This window comes from Pleurodeles waltl, chromosome 3_1 (assembly GCF_031143425.1).
Source record: "Pleurodeles waltl isolate 20211129_DDA chromosome 3_1, aPleWal1.hap1.20221129, whole genome shotgun sequence".
Classification (NCBI taxonomy): domain Eukaryota; kingdom Metazoa; phylum Chordata; class Amphibia; order Caudata; family Salamandridae; genus Pleurodeles; species Pleurodeles waltl.
Genome location: NC_090440.1, coordinates 607,125,779 through 607,140,056, shown reverse-complemented (window position 1 = coordinate 607,140,056; position 14,278 = coordinate 607,125,779). Strand labels below are relative to the sequence as shown.

Below are 14,278 nucleotides of genomic sequence, written 5' to 3'. Positions count from 1 at the left end.
AATTCATTTATATCCCAAGTGACCCTACAGGGTAATGAATATTGCAATCATAATATTGATTTGAAATAGATTTTGGGAACACACCATTGGCAGGTATAGGGCATTGATGTTTTGTTTAGAGCATACCTAGACAAATGATTTTCACAAACAAAACAGTACACCAACTTGCTTGGGTCTGGCTAAAATTAAAGAAATTAATACACCTAACATTCCCTTCTTTTCACGTTTTTGATAACTGGCTACACTTTGCAAACTTCACAGAAGAGCAATTAAATTTCATGATTCACAATGGTACATATAATTCTTCGATTTCAAGTCCAGATGGGTGGTTAGTGTGGCCGGTAGACACTAATGGTTGTCATGCATGTTCTTTGACCTCTCCTTGGGTTTTAAAGCTAGCAGACCAGACCCCCAGTACTTGCAGTCACAACATTCAGATTAGTCACAATCTATAGCAAAAGGGAAATTATGCTAGAAATGGTTACAACATTACACATTAGTTGCAGTTAAGGAACACCTATCTCTCCTTTATGAAGACATGGATTTACAAGATTTCTTGGTAGGTCCTAGATCACCACCTCAAAAACGCTTCCTTCAGCAAGACGCTGCTGAACAGTTAAGACAGATTGACAGGGAAAATTTAGAAAAAGCATTAGCTGTTATGGACAATGGTATGACTACGTTGTTAACTTGCTGTTATTCTTTGAATAACATTGCATCATCTGCATTCTATATCATACAGAACGACATGTCTCTATTACAGATAGGACAAAGTCAATTGAGATCAATTATGCAACTGATTTGGACATTTCTCGTTTTAAATTCATACTGTGTGATATGGAAATATGTGAACTCAACATTTTTTTTGCCATATAATTTAATATGCAACAAGGTAACTGCAATGTTATCCTATGGGAGAGGTAGGCCTTACAGTAGTGAAAAACAACATTGAGAGTTTTTTCCCTACCAGGACATGTGAAACTTAAAAGTACTCAAACTACTTTTTAAATACATTATACCCTGCCCTCTGGGCTGTCCAGGGCCTACCTTAGGGGTTACTTGTAATGTATTGAAAATGAAGCATTGGACCTGTCAAAATGTTCACTTTGGTTGGTTGAAACTGAGCATACAGGGTGCATTCGCAGGCCTGAGACATATTTAAAGTGTTACTTAGGTGGGTGAAACAATCAGTGCTGCAGGCCCACTATTTGCATTTCATTTACATGCCCTGGGTGCATGCAGTACCATTTCACAAGGGACCTATAGATAAATTAAGTATGCCAGTTGCGTGTAAGCTAATTCTACCATGTTTCAAGGAGTACACGAGCTCTTTAGCAGTGGTTAGCAGTGGTATAGTGCACACAGTGCTGAGGCCAGTTGAATCAAATTAGGAGGAGGATGACAAGAAAGGTGGAAGTGACCCTGCAGATTGGCCAGGTCCAACAGCAATTATTAAACACGAAATGAAAAAAGTAATTGTATCCTTCAAAAGTTATTTTGGCCAGACACTAATATGGACAATTTTTGAATAGCTGGTAGAAAGGATATCAAGGATACAGGAGCTATTGTAGGTCACCTGTCCACATGAGGTATAGATTTCGATGTTTTGCTTATACCCGTGGACAAGATTCACATTTCAAACACAGGCAACACATAAAACCCTGCACTTAAATATCACATGAGGCATGCTAGATACTCTTATGTGAACCTATAATGCTGTTTAATTATCTGATCCTGGAGAGAGTGGTAGGACGTGGGTCTGTATGCATCAGTGCCGGTGACGGAGGCCATCGTCAGAATAAAGAGACTAATGATTGTTGACCTAGCAATATAAACTAGCTGCGGGCCAAAAGACAGTAAACAAGCACTGCTGTAGTAAGTATATGCACACCATTGTATGATGACAATTGAACAGATCTGTTTTGTTTTCTTTGGAATCTAGCTTGATTCGGGAGTCAGTATAAGGAACAGGGAGTACAATAGTCCTAGAAGTGTAGACGTTTGAGACCAAGCCAGCTGTCTGAAGTTGTGTGCCATAATGTGTCACTATTTTTGCTATGCACTGACATGCAGAGGGTTAGACTGTGAATCTCCAAGCTTGCTGGTGAGAATGACTTTGAGGATTGTCACAGAGCAAGCTTAACCAATTAGTCAATAGTATTCCGTGCCTTGGGAATCAAAGGTCTGTGTTATGGTCACATTACATAGGGCACATCATAAGCTTGGCTCTTAATGAGAAGGAAGGAGCAACTAAAAGTGGCATGACAACAAGGCAGATGCAAAATAGTGACAAAAGCATTACCTGTTGCAACATCCACAGAGGATGATACTTTTACATCATCTTTGACAATTCATCCTCCACTCAAACTAACTTTCATTTGTACATACCTGCAGTGGTGTCATGGACACAGGGCAACTGTCTTAAACTTAATGCTTAACAATGACAAAACTGTGGTCCTCATCTTCAAAAAACGTACTGCTCCCTGGTAGAAGACCTGCTGGCTGGCGGGGCTCACCAATCACTCCATTCCCAGGAGATCCTGCAAAAAGCTGGGTGTTCTTCTTTGACTGGAAACTATCTTTCGCCAGACACCTCAATGCACTCTGGGCTACTTGCTTTGCCTTACTTAGAATGCTGAGAAAAATGTTTCCACTGCTATCAATAATCTGAAGTTAATTATAGTCTAATCTATAATCACCTCTAGATTGGACTACAGAAACTCTGTATCTGGGCATTTCTGACTACCTCATCCAGTGTATGCAGACAATTCACAACACTGCTGCACACCTTATTCTGAATCTCCCTAGAATGACTTTAGTAACCTCCAGTCTTTGAGAGCTACACATGCTACCTATAGAACAATGTTTAACTTCTATGTGTTGTATGGCCGGCAGACGTCCAGCACTGCAGTGCTCCCATACTTGGGAGGGCTCCCAGCCTTCCACGCACATGGTACTGGAAATCCCTCTGGTGCAAGCACCAGAGGGATTTTCTTTCTGCCAAAACAGCCTCGGGAGCTGGGGAATAGATTCCTCAGCTCCCAAGGCTGTTATAAGTTCTCACTGAAATGACAATCAGCATGCACAGCATTGCACCAACCCCCTCCCCCAAAATAACAGCAATCTTTCTGCCCCCACTTTATTCATATAGGGGTTGGGGCTGTCCAGAATGGTCATTGCAATGCCCCACCCCTCCCAAAAAATAAATTGGCACAGTCTTTCTGCCCCTCCCCCATGGGAGCAGAAAGCCCACTAAGCACCAAGGATTTTTTTTCAAGTAGTGTAGGGGTAGGTTGTCAACACGTGTTTCATCCGGGGGAGTACCCCTAGGATTTCATCAGGACTTTCTTGTCAGTAAAGTTTCATCACAAATTCCTAGAACAATATTAACATATATTACAAAAACAATTCCAACTAAAACAATATCCGTGGCTTAAACAGTTAAGACGTGTGTCCACCAAGTTACCGAGTGAGAACCACAATAAATGACCTCATTTTAGTATTTTCAAATAATACCTTCTAACGTGAACCTAAGTGAAAACATTTTAAATTATAACACCCTTTAAGTGTTAACCATTTAATAGTGCAAAAAAGGGTCAGTTTTCAGTGGAAAATTTTATGTGCCCACGTTGCTTTTTGGGCCGTTTCCTGTCGGGATCACTAGGCCTACCCACATCCACAAAAGTGAGGTATCATTTATGTTAGGAGACTTGGGGGAATGGTGAGTGGAAGGAAGTTTGTGGCTCTCCGCAGATTCCAGAACCTTCCATCATAGAAGTGTGAGGAAAATGTGTTTTTATAGACATATTTTGCGGTTTGCAAGGGATTCTGGGTAACAGAACCTGGAGAAAGCCACCCAAGTCACCCCATTCTCGATTCCCCTAGGTGCCTAGTTTTAAAAAATGTACAGTTTTGCTAGGGTTCCCTAGGTGCTGGCTGAGCTAGAGCCCAAAATCCACAGCTAGGCACAGTGCAAAAAAGGGTCTGATTTTAGGGGAAAAATGGGAAGTGTCCACGTTGCGTTTTGGGCCATTTTCTGTCTCGAGCACTAGGCCTACTCACACAAGTGAGGTACCATTTTTATCTGGAGACTTGGGGGAATGCTGGGTGGAAGGAAGTTTGTGGCTCACCTCAGATTCCAGAACTTTCCACCACAGAAATATCTGGAAAATGTGTTTCTTTAGACATATTTTGAGGTTTGCCAGGGAATTTGGGTGACAGAACCTGATGAGAGCCACACAAATCACCGCATCCTGGATTCCCCTAGGTGTCTAGTTTTAAAAAATGTACATGTTTGCTAGGTTTCTCTTGGTGCAGGCTGAGCTAGGGCCCAAAATCCACAGCTAGCTATGATGCACAAAAAAGGGTCCTTTTTCAGTGGAAAAATTTGATGTCTTCATGTTGAGTTTTGCCCTGTTTCCTGCTGCGGGCACCAGGCCTACCCACACAAATGAGGTACCATTTTTATCGGGAGATTTAGGGAAACACAAAATATTAGAATAATTGTAATCACCAATTGGTTTTCTCTGCATTTGCACCTTCCAAATGTAAGACAGTGTGTAAGAAAGAAGTAATTTTAAGAAATGCCCTATAAATCACATGCTAGTGTGGGTACCCCCAAATTCAGAGATGTGCAAATAGCCAATGCTGCTAAACTCCATATCTTGTGCTTATTTTGGAAGTACGTAGGTTTCCTTGATACCTATTTTTGACTCTTTATATTTTACCAAATGAATTACCGTACACAATGTAACACCATTGCAAGGTGCAGCTCAGTTATTGGCTGTGGGTACCTAAGGTTCTTGGTGAATCTACAAGTTCTGTATATACCCACAACTAGAAAGGTCTAGCAAACTTAACAATACATTGCTTTGGAAAATCTGCTATAGTTAGAAGAAGTTACAGGTGAAAACGTAGACACAAATGGCTAGTTTTTTTTCCAACTCAAGTTCAATATATTTTTTTTATTCCAACTGTTACTTTCTTTAAGGAAACCTTGAAGGATATACGCAAATGACTCCTTGCTGAATTTAGAATTCTGTCTACGTTGCAGAAATGTATGTATAGGTTTTTGGGATCTGCCAATGATTTCACACCCATTTCTACCACTAACTGGAAGGAGGTTGAAAGCACAAAAATAGGAGAAATGGGCTATGTCCCAGTTAAATTCCAAAACTGGGTTGAAACATTTGGTTTTCTGATTCAAGTCTGCCTGTTCCTGAAAGCTGGGAAGATGGTGATGTTAGCACCACAAACCCTTTGTTGATGCCATTTGCAGGGAAAAATAGATACTTTCTTCTGCAGCACTTTTCCCCCATTCTTCCCAAAGACCCCAACATTTAGCTGTATTTAGGCTAATTTCTAGGTCCTCTCCAGAGGAGTCCACAAACCCTGGGTACCTTTAGAATCCACAGGATGTTGAAAAAAGAAGGCAAATTTGGCATGGATACTTTATGTGGACAAAATGTTATCGAGGCTTAAGTGTGAACTACCCCAAATATCCAAAAAAGGCTTTACAACACAGGAGGGTCTTGGGGGTGGAAGGGGGAAGCCCAGCAGCAAAAGATTTAAATCACTTTGCCTGGTGCACACACCCCTTTACATCTCCAGCCCTATGTGTCTAAGGAGAGAATGTCTGCTTTGTCACCCTTGTAGTGTACATTCCACTCATCAATAGCAACCGATGGGTGTGCACTCCTTTTCCTCACTGGTGGTTAAATACTGGAAATAATGGCACACCCTTATGATTGAGACTTTGTAGTAGCTGATCTTCTAGCAACAGGACACCCCTTGGGGTATTTATTGTGCTTTATTACTTTCTAACATAAAATAATTTGTCCCAGCACCAAATCAAACTCTGTTTTGGACTAATAAGCTTTTGGTCCATGAAGGGTCTGACTAGGTACTTCCTGAACCAGTTTTACTAAACAATGTTCTTGTTTTATGACAACCTTAAAGCTGTTCCTAAACCCTAAAAGATATTAGTGTTTTAGAAAGGGTTTTTCTCCTTATCCAATATCAAATTTTCTGGATCAGCAATGCCTTATGACTGGCTTAAACTAAGAGACCATTTCAGTGAATCAAGCCCTATATTTCTACTTTAAGTACTAAACCCTCAAGCAGTATTGGAACAGAGAAGAGTAATGTTTTAGCAGTAGCACTCAGGGACAACAGGTTTTGTGATTAGCCATTAGCCATCAGGTACTAGTTTAGGCGTAGTCTGCTTACAACAAACCAATGGATCTTGCCTCAAGTGTGAGAGCTTGACCACTCACTTGAAAAGCAGGCCATCTGCAGGGGCGATGCCGGTTCCCCCGTCCTCCAAGGACACCTCTTGGCACTGTCGATCTTAACACGGGAGTCCCGGCAAATGTCCCAAAAGGGAGGGGGACTTGGATGACACTGCTGCCTGGTCCAGCTGGGTCCCTACTCTTAGTGTCACTGTGCTGTTGAGGAGTCAGGTTCCATACAGGAAAGGAACAGGTATGAGTGATGTGCTGCCCACTAAGCCACTAACGCTCATTCACTCACTCAGACCCCCAGATAATCACCTATCACTCAACTTGTTCCTTGTACTTTATCTCCACTCCATAGGGCAGGCAGGAATGTGCCACTATTGCCTGGGACTCCTCTCTGTCCTATATCGTGTTAAGTAATCACTCTTGACGTTGTTGCACACTCTAAACATGTAATTTAACTAAAACACACAAAACAGGAATATTTTCTTCCTACAAGCAAATATGCATAAGCACTGGATGAACAATAAAGCTCAGAAGACTTTGTTTCAAAACCTGTTTGCCCCCATGTTACTTTTTGTGACAATCACTGACATTGAGTATGGATCAACGCTAAAAATGATTTGTGGGAATTTGTGATTTTGTTAGTGACAGGCGGCACACAAACATTAATGAGGGTTATATTCTTACAACACAGTTTTAGGTGTGTTGCTTTCTTTCCTAGGTCACAAGTTAAAGATAACAGGTGATTGGATGAGAGTGATATTAAAAATAATCAAGGCTAAACAGTCTTTGGGACATTCTTGCCAACCACCTTGAATGTCTTTCTTTCTGAAATGAAAGTCACCAAAGTCTTTTTTTTTAAATACACAAAGGATTAGTTCAATAGCATTCACACTACTGTGAGTGCCTTTTATTTTGTCACTTAGCTGTACTGGAAGAAGTCCTGGATCCTGGTTGCCGAGCAACAGCGAGAAAGCCTTGGGGAACTCTCTGCTGGGCTGGCTCTCTAACTCAGCTTAGTCCTTTACCTGGTTGTCGGGCAACAGTGAAGAAGCTTGGAGGAGTTGGCTAACCCTTTTGACCTGAGCTCGCAAAAACAGGAAACAAAGCCAAGCACTGCCTGACCTGTGGGAGGCTATTTATATTCTGTCTTGGAAAACATCATGTGCAGGACATGGCAAACAGAAGATCAGGAGGGTGTTGCCTAGCAACCAGGACAGTAGCTGTCTAGAAATGTGGAGAGGCTCAGGTGTTTACAAACCAGCCTCAGGGGAGCAGAATAAAGCAGAATAAAGAAGCCTTGGCAATGGCAGCTGGGCACATTAACAGGAACAAGTAACAAGCCTTGATTAAACCCAGCAATGGCAATTCACTGCAGTTAACCACATTTATTATTTAATGTAACATGACTGAGCCAGCCCCCCTGGGGTAGCTGGCTGCACACAACACAAGAACTGACCTAGATGAGGGACTTACAGCAGATCCCCCCATCAAAGAGTGCCTTACTGGGCGTGGCTTGGTTGGGTTCTGAAGGTAAAATTGATAGACGAGGTGTGGTGCACGGACAGAACTAGGCAGTTCCCAGGAGTTACCCTCAGAATCATAACCTTTCCAAGCCAAGAGGAAATGTAACACTCCATGGATACGTTTGGAATTAAATACTTTAGCAACTTCAAACTCCCAGTGCCCAGCTACTTTGAAGGGAGGCATTGGAGGAGTGGAAGGGGTGCCTGGGGAATAGGGTCGAAGCAAGGACACATGGAATACAGGATGTATCTTATTCTCAGTGGGCAGCACTAGTTCTATGGCTACTGGGTTAATAATCTTTGTGATGGTGAAAGGGCCAATAAAATGTGGATGTAGCTGCATGGGTGCTATTGTTGTAAACAAATTCTACCAAGGGTAAGGCCTTCTCCCATTTACTGGACCATGAGGATACAAAACTTCTCAATATCTGTTCTAGGGACTGGTTGGTTCTTTCCGTTTGACCATCCGTTTGGGGGTGGTAAGTGGAGGACAGGCGTACATCTATCCCCAAGACTGAACAAAAGCTTTGCCAAAATCAAGAGACAAACTGGGTCCACGGTCAGACCCAATTGCCGAGGGCAAACCATGTAGTCTCATCATATGCTGAATAAATAAGCTTGCTAGAGCTGAAGTGCTGGGGACCCTTTTTAAGGGGGTAAAGTGAGCCATTTTAGTCAAGTAGTCTACTACTATCCAGATAACCGAGTACCTATTTGAAACAAGAAGGTCAGTAATGAAAACCATGTTTATGGTGTGCCATGGAGCAGGTGGGATTGGGAGGCGTTTAAGTAACTCTACCAATTGGTTGTGGGAGGTTTTAGCTTGGACACAGACGGATGTAAGTCATGATAGCTTGTGTCTGGACAGCCACCAAAACCATGTTTTGCAAATCTCTAATGTCTTTCTCTCACCCAGATGTCCTGCAAGGGCCAAATGATGTCCCCAATGAAGGACGGTTTCCTGCAGATCTGGAATAGGGATATACAGTTTGTCAGCATGATAAAGGAAACCTCCCTGTAAGGCAACGTTTGGAGGACATTCAGTAGCCAATTGAGTAATTTATAGCTTGTCGAGAAACTCATGTGGTGAGCATGCTGCTACAATCTTATCATTAGGTGTAATAGGACGGACCTGTTCTGTGTCTATGTCCTCCTGTGTATAACCCAACCTGGTTAGGGTGTCAGCCTTTTGTTGGACTGTCACAGGTCTGTAAGTAATAACAAAATCACATTTGTTGAAGAATGGTAACCAACTTAATTGTCATGGAGTGAGTGCTCTGGTGGCTTGAAAAAACCGAAGAATTCGGTGGTCGGTATATATGCTTATGGTATGTCCTGCCTCTAAAAAGTGGTGGCGCCATTCTTGGAAAGTGAGTTTTATGACCTCAGCTCTGCAGAAACAGCAAACAAAGCCAAGCACTGCCTGACCTGTGTCAGGCTATTTATAGTCTTTCTTGGAAGAAGTCATGTGTGGCACATGGCAAACAGAAGATCAGGAGGGTGTTGCCTAGCAACCAGGACAGTAGCTGCCTAGAAACGTGCAGAGGCTCAGGTGCTTACAAACCGGTCTTCTGGGAGAAGAATAAAGCAGAATAAACAAGCCTTGGCAATGACAATTGTGCACATTAACAGGAACAAGTAACAATCCCTGATTAAACCCAGCAATGGCAATTCACTGCAGTTAACACCATTTATTATTTAATGTAACATGACTGAGCCAGCACCCCTGGAGTAGCTGGCTGCACACAACACAAGAACTAGACCTAGACGAGGGAATCACAACATATAGAGCATGCACGGTCTCGACTTCACCAACTTCATATTAAAGGCAAAGATGTGAATGTGGCCATTGTCCAAAATGTGTTGCTAGTCTGGGTGAGGCTCCCCTCATTGCTGAAGATGGCTGATGTTCCCCTCATTGCTGATGTCCCCTGTCTCATGAAGTTTCGGCTGGCATATACTGCAGAACCAGCGCTGATACTACTGATTTAATTTGCCAAAACTTAATTATGTAATGTCGCTAAAAAGATCAAAGTTGTCAATTATTTTTATGTGTGGCTGCAGTTATTTGAAAAGGGTCTAGACCCATTTAATCAAGTCATCAAAATCATGTTCAAAGTGACAGTGCAAACCTTGCAAAATGGTGGAGTTCCGACATGGTGTATAGATGTCCTGGTGTCCAATAATCTGCTCTAGATATTAAGATATTCTTATGTTAAAACTGCAAGGGCTGCTGCACACTTTACACTGATTCTCCACCAGGAAGAGGAACTGGGATATTTGGGTAAACTTGCCTGCTGGACAGTAGCAGCCTTCTCTGTAACCCTTGAAGCAGACTAGGCTCATCTCCAAGTTGGAGCAGGTGTCTTCACAGGCCAACCCAAGCAACTGATACTCCTTATTGTAGGGGCATGACATCGCTAGATTGATGTGGAGGAAGAAAAGAACATAGTTAATTTTAAATAAATATTTCTCGTCCTAATTAATATTTGACCATGATCTGATAGCAACCCTATCTGCTATTTCTAACATGAGGTGGTGTACATTACTCTTTCAAAAAAAAAGTACAACAGTGTCAACCACACTGTTTGCGATTCACTAAAGGGTCACCAAGGGCTTGTCTCATTAATATTCATGCGGCAAGTCGCAATTTGTGACACTCACGGGGATAGTGGCCTGCTGGGGTCAGCAGACCACCATGTCTGTGACTGCTTTTTAAATGAAGCATTTTTTTTTAAATGCAGTCCATTTTTCTTAAAGGTAAATGGGCTGCATTTCAAAAATAAAAATGAAACGTTTCAGTTTCATTCTTTCAGAGTAGGCAGTGGTCTGCGGGACCACTGCCTGCTCTGAACAAATGTTGCTGCCCCCATTCATAAAGGGGAAGAGTCCCTTGGGGACCCCTTCCTATTTGCGAATGGGTTACCACCAATTTGAAAGTGATGGTAACTGCGATTGTTTTGCAACCACATTCATGATCACAAAACAATCATATAAAGGCCTGTGAGTTGCAATTAGGAAGGGATGCTTTTGGCACGCCCTTTCCTAATATCAAGTTGCAATCCCTATTTTGCAAGTCAGTAATATGGTACCAACCCGCAAAATAGGGATGGTACATGCTACAATGTCATTTTGTGGTCGTAAAATGCACATTTTGCCGTTTGTGACCACAAAATAGCATTGTGCCCTGGCCATAAGTTCCGCTGGTTGCAGGGGACACCATTAAAGCTCTCTTTTTTGCACTACACCATGTTCAAGGACCCCTTCCACTTGCAAGCTACACACAAATCAATGCCAAGCTGGAGTATTGAACTGGTGGCACGTGGTTCTTACTAAGATACTTACGACATAGATCTGGAGTCCTCCAGTTTCCAGGTGTCCCATCAGCTTCAATGCAGGCACTAACATATTTAGCAACTGTGCTGCATAGGCAGGTAGTGTTTGGCGACATGTGACAGTGGCATTGATCTTCAATACAAGCAGAGATATACGGACTGACGTCAAGCCTTCCTTTGCAGTCAAGAAATGCAGAGCCTCTCAGTATCCTCTCACAAGCAGAAATCTGTTAAAAATACTGGTTTTAATATGTATGTTGTTAAATTGGCTTTGGATAGCTCTGTAAGACAGCACACTACACTTTATATATATATATAGATACATATATATATATTAAAACCTGATGATAATTTGGATTTATTTAACTTTTCATGGTCCTGTGCATCTCCACCCGACGAATGCCAGAAATCCAACTGATATATGCATGCAATCAAAACAAAAGGGTTTTGCATTGGGAGTAAAAATTGTTAGTCTTCACATTCTATTTTAGAGATACCTGTATTCTAGTTTCATGTTACAAAAATACTAAACAGTTTTACAATGCAAAATCATTAAAAGCTCCACTATATTTTAATTGGTTTTCTCAGTTCCAAATGGCATTATATAGTCCACTTTCCAGAGTAAAACTGGTTTCAGAATTGCTTCACTTGTATTTCATTTGTTTATCGCCGCATTTCTTATCCTCGGTTACAGTCCTTGTAATCAATTATACGCCATTGACCACAATTATTTACACAGACAACCAGACAGCCTGTTCATCTGTAGGCCATTAGATGACAATTGATGTCACATCAGGCCCAAGACCTAGAAGGACCTCTCTCAGTACATCAGGGCCTCCTCCTCACTTCCTAAATTCTGCAAGAAGCTGAAGTACTGGCTCTTTAACTAATTTCTGTGTGGATGGACACCCAACACCATATGACCTTTGACCTTCAATCTTCCCAGGAAGTAAGGTCACATGGCCTAAACCCTTGTGACATCACAATAATTGATTTTGCTGAACTTCCATAATAACCGCATGAGTAATATCATAACACAACACAGAAAAATATAGATTTTTTAAACTATTTATATTAGTGTTCTGACAAGATAGGCCAGAGGAACCTCTAATTTCTGTTTGCATTAAGTGAAGAAAAACTCAGAACAGCAGTACAAATCTAATATTTATATTACAAACTGTCATAATTTATTACTTCCCCTAGGTTTTACTGCAACTGGAAATGTATTGATAAATAATGGGGAGAGGAAAATAGAGATTTAAAAAGAAAACCATAGTAGGTATGTGTGGTATCTGTTCTTCATATGTTCTATGTTCTAAATTCTATGCTCTGTTTTGAGTTTCTATAAAAAGACTGTTAGAACTGAGCTGGTGGGCAGCTGGTAGGAGGTTAGTATCCTTTTCAGGAATAAAGATCATCTTTTCTACGTGCACTCTCTGTGCTTCATTATTATATACTACAGATTGGCAACAAAGATGGAATGTTTGTAGAATTACATGAATTATATAAACCTTAAGGTAGATGCTACTCCTTTTTTGTGCAAGGTGAGGAACATTCCCAATAGTGTTAGGGAAGCTGTCAAACTTAAATTTGAGAGATTGTGTAGTGAAGTAATTATCTAACAGATGAAAGCAACGGAGTGGTTGCTTCCCACAGTGATAGCTCGGAAGACCAAGAACAAAATTTGATTGTGTATTGACTTGAGGGAACTTAATAAATAAATAGTGGAGGACAATTTTCCTCTGCCTAGCAACTGAAATGGTAGGGACTATGGTGCTAAGTGGTTCATGACTCTTGACCTCACTTCAGCGTACCATGATGTCGAACTCACTGACAGTTTGAAAGATTTTACTTCATTTATTATGACATTGGGTACCTACAGATTCAATTGCATGCCTTTTGAACTCTGTTCTGCACCTTCAGTATTTCAGAGGTTAATGACTAGGATATTTGGAAGCTTGGAAAGAGTCTTGCACTTTCAGGATGATATTTTGATATTTGGAAAAGACAGAGAACAACACTTGAGTAGAGTCAAAGAAGTTCTGGAAATATTGAGTGAGGATGGGGTTACTCTCAAGGCGAAATAAATGCAAATTTTCTCAGGAAGAAATAGAATATTTGGGACATGTCATTTCAGCCAAGGGGATTAAGCCTTAGGATGATCTTGTCAATACCATACAGACATTATCGAGGCCAGGAAAAAAGAAGATGTACAGCCAATTTTAGTAATGATAGAGTTGTATTCTCATTTTGTGCCAAACATTGTGAGTAGGAAGTGTGCTTTGAGAGGTCTGCTGAGAAAAGGAGTAGACTTTGAGTGAAATGTACAGCGCGGGGAAGAATTTGAAGATATCTGAGTGTGTCTTAAGAAAGCACAAGGATGTTGGAGCTGTGTTGAAACAAGTGCAAGGGGATTGTGACGTTATTGTAGCTTTTGCCTTCGGGGAGTTGAATGGGTCAGAGTCAAGGTACTATTGCAAAAGAGACATTAGCCGTATATTGGGTGATCAAAAAATTCAAAACATTTTTATGGGGGCAGAGACTTAATATGTATACTGATCTTAAACCTTTGCATGAAATATTTTAGAAAAAGGGAATTGTTTCACTATCCAGTCACATTTGCAAGTGGATTGTGTCACTGCAGGACTTCCAATTCAATGTGAGGTATGTGCCTGGAATTACTAACAAAACAGCAGATTGTCTTTTGAGGTTGGTAGCTTCAGATCGTTGTGATTTCAAAAGAGAGGATTGGTGGGTAGATAAAAATATCAGAGTGTGTATGGTTACAGATGGGTGCATTGCGTAAACTGAATGGTTGGATGAACTAAGTAAGGACACTGTGCTCTGTAGTTTGCAAGAGAAGATTGTCAAAGTAGGAGGATGAGAAGTGTCCAAAGAAGGTGAGAAAGCTTTTTGTGACGTACACAATGAACTGTATGTAAGTAATGGATTATTCATGAGAAACCAAAGGGTAGTACCTCCAGAAACACTTAGGAAATGATTGATAAATTTGGTGAATTTGGGGCATCTTAGCAAAAGTAAAACAAAAGGAGAGGCTGAAAACGGATTACTGGTGGCCAGGTATGGATGTAAGAATTGAACATATCATTAGAGAGAGTGTTTTGAGTGTTCTTTAAGCGACAAAACTAATAGAGTGAGGCCACTTCCATTGGTATGT

At 41.2% G+C, this 14,278-nt stretch overlaps 1 protein-coding gene across 1 annotated transcript in view; it reads right to left on the bottom strand.

Moving 5' to 3' along the window:
- LOC138284363 (mucin-2-like) overlaps positions 1-14,278 on the bottom strand; it is a 1,502,605-nt gene that overhangs the window by 1,336,666 nt on the left and 151,661 nt on the right. Inside the window, exons 7-8 of the mRNA XM_069223056.1 lie at positions 11,111-11,327; positions 10,060-10,185 (exon numbers count right to left, since the gene is read on the bottom strand). Of these exons, the coding sequence (XP_069079157.1) occupies positions 10,060-10,185; positions 11,111-11,327 (343 nt within the window). The remainder of the gene's footprint in view (positions 1-10,059; positions 10,186-11,110; positions 11,328-14,278) is intronic.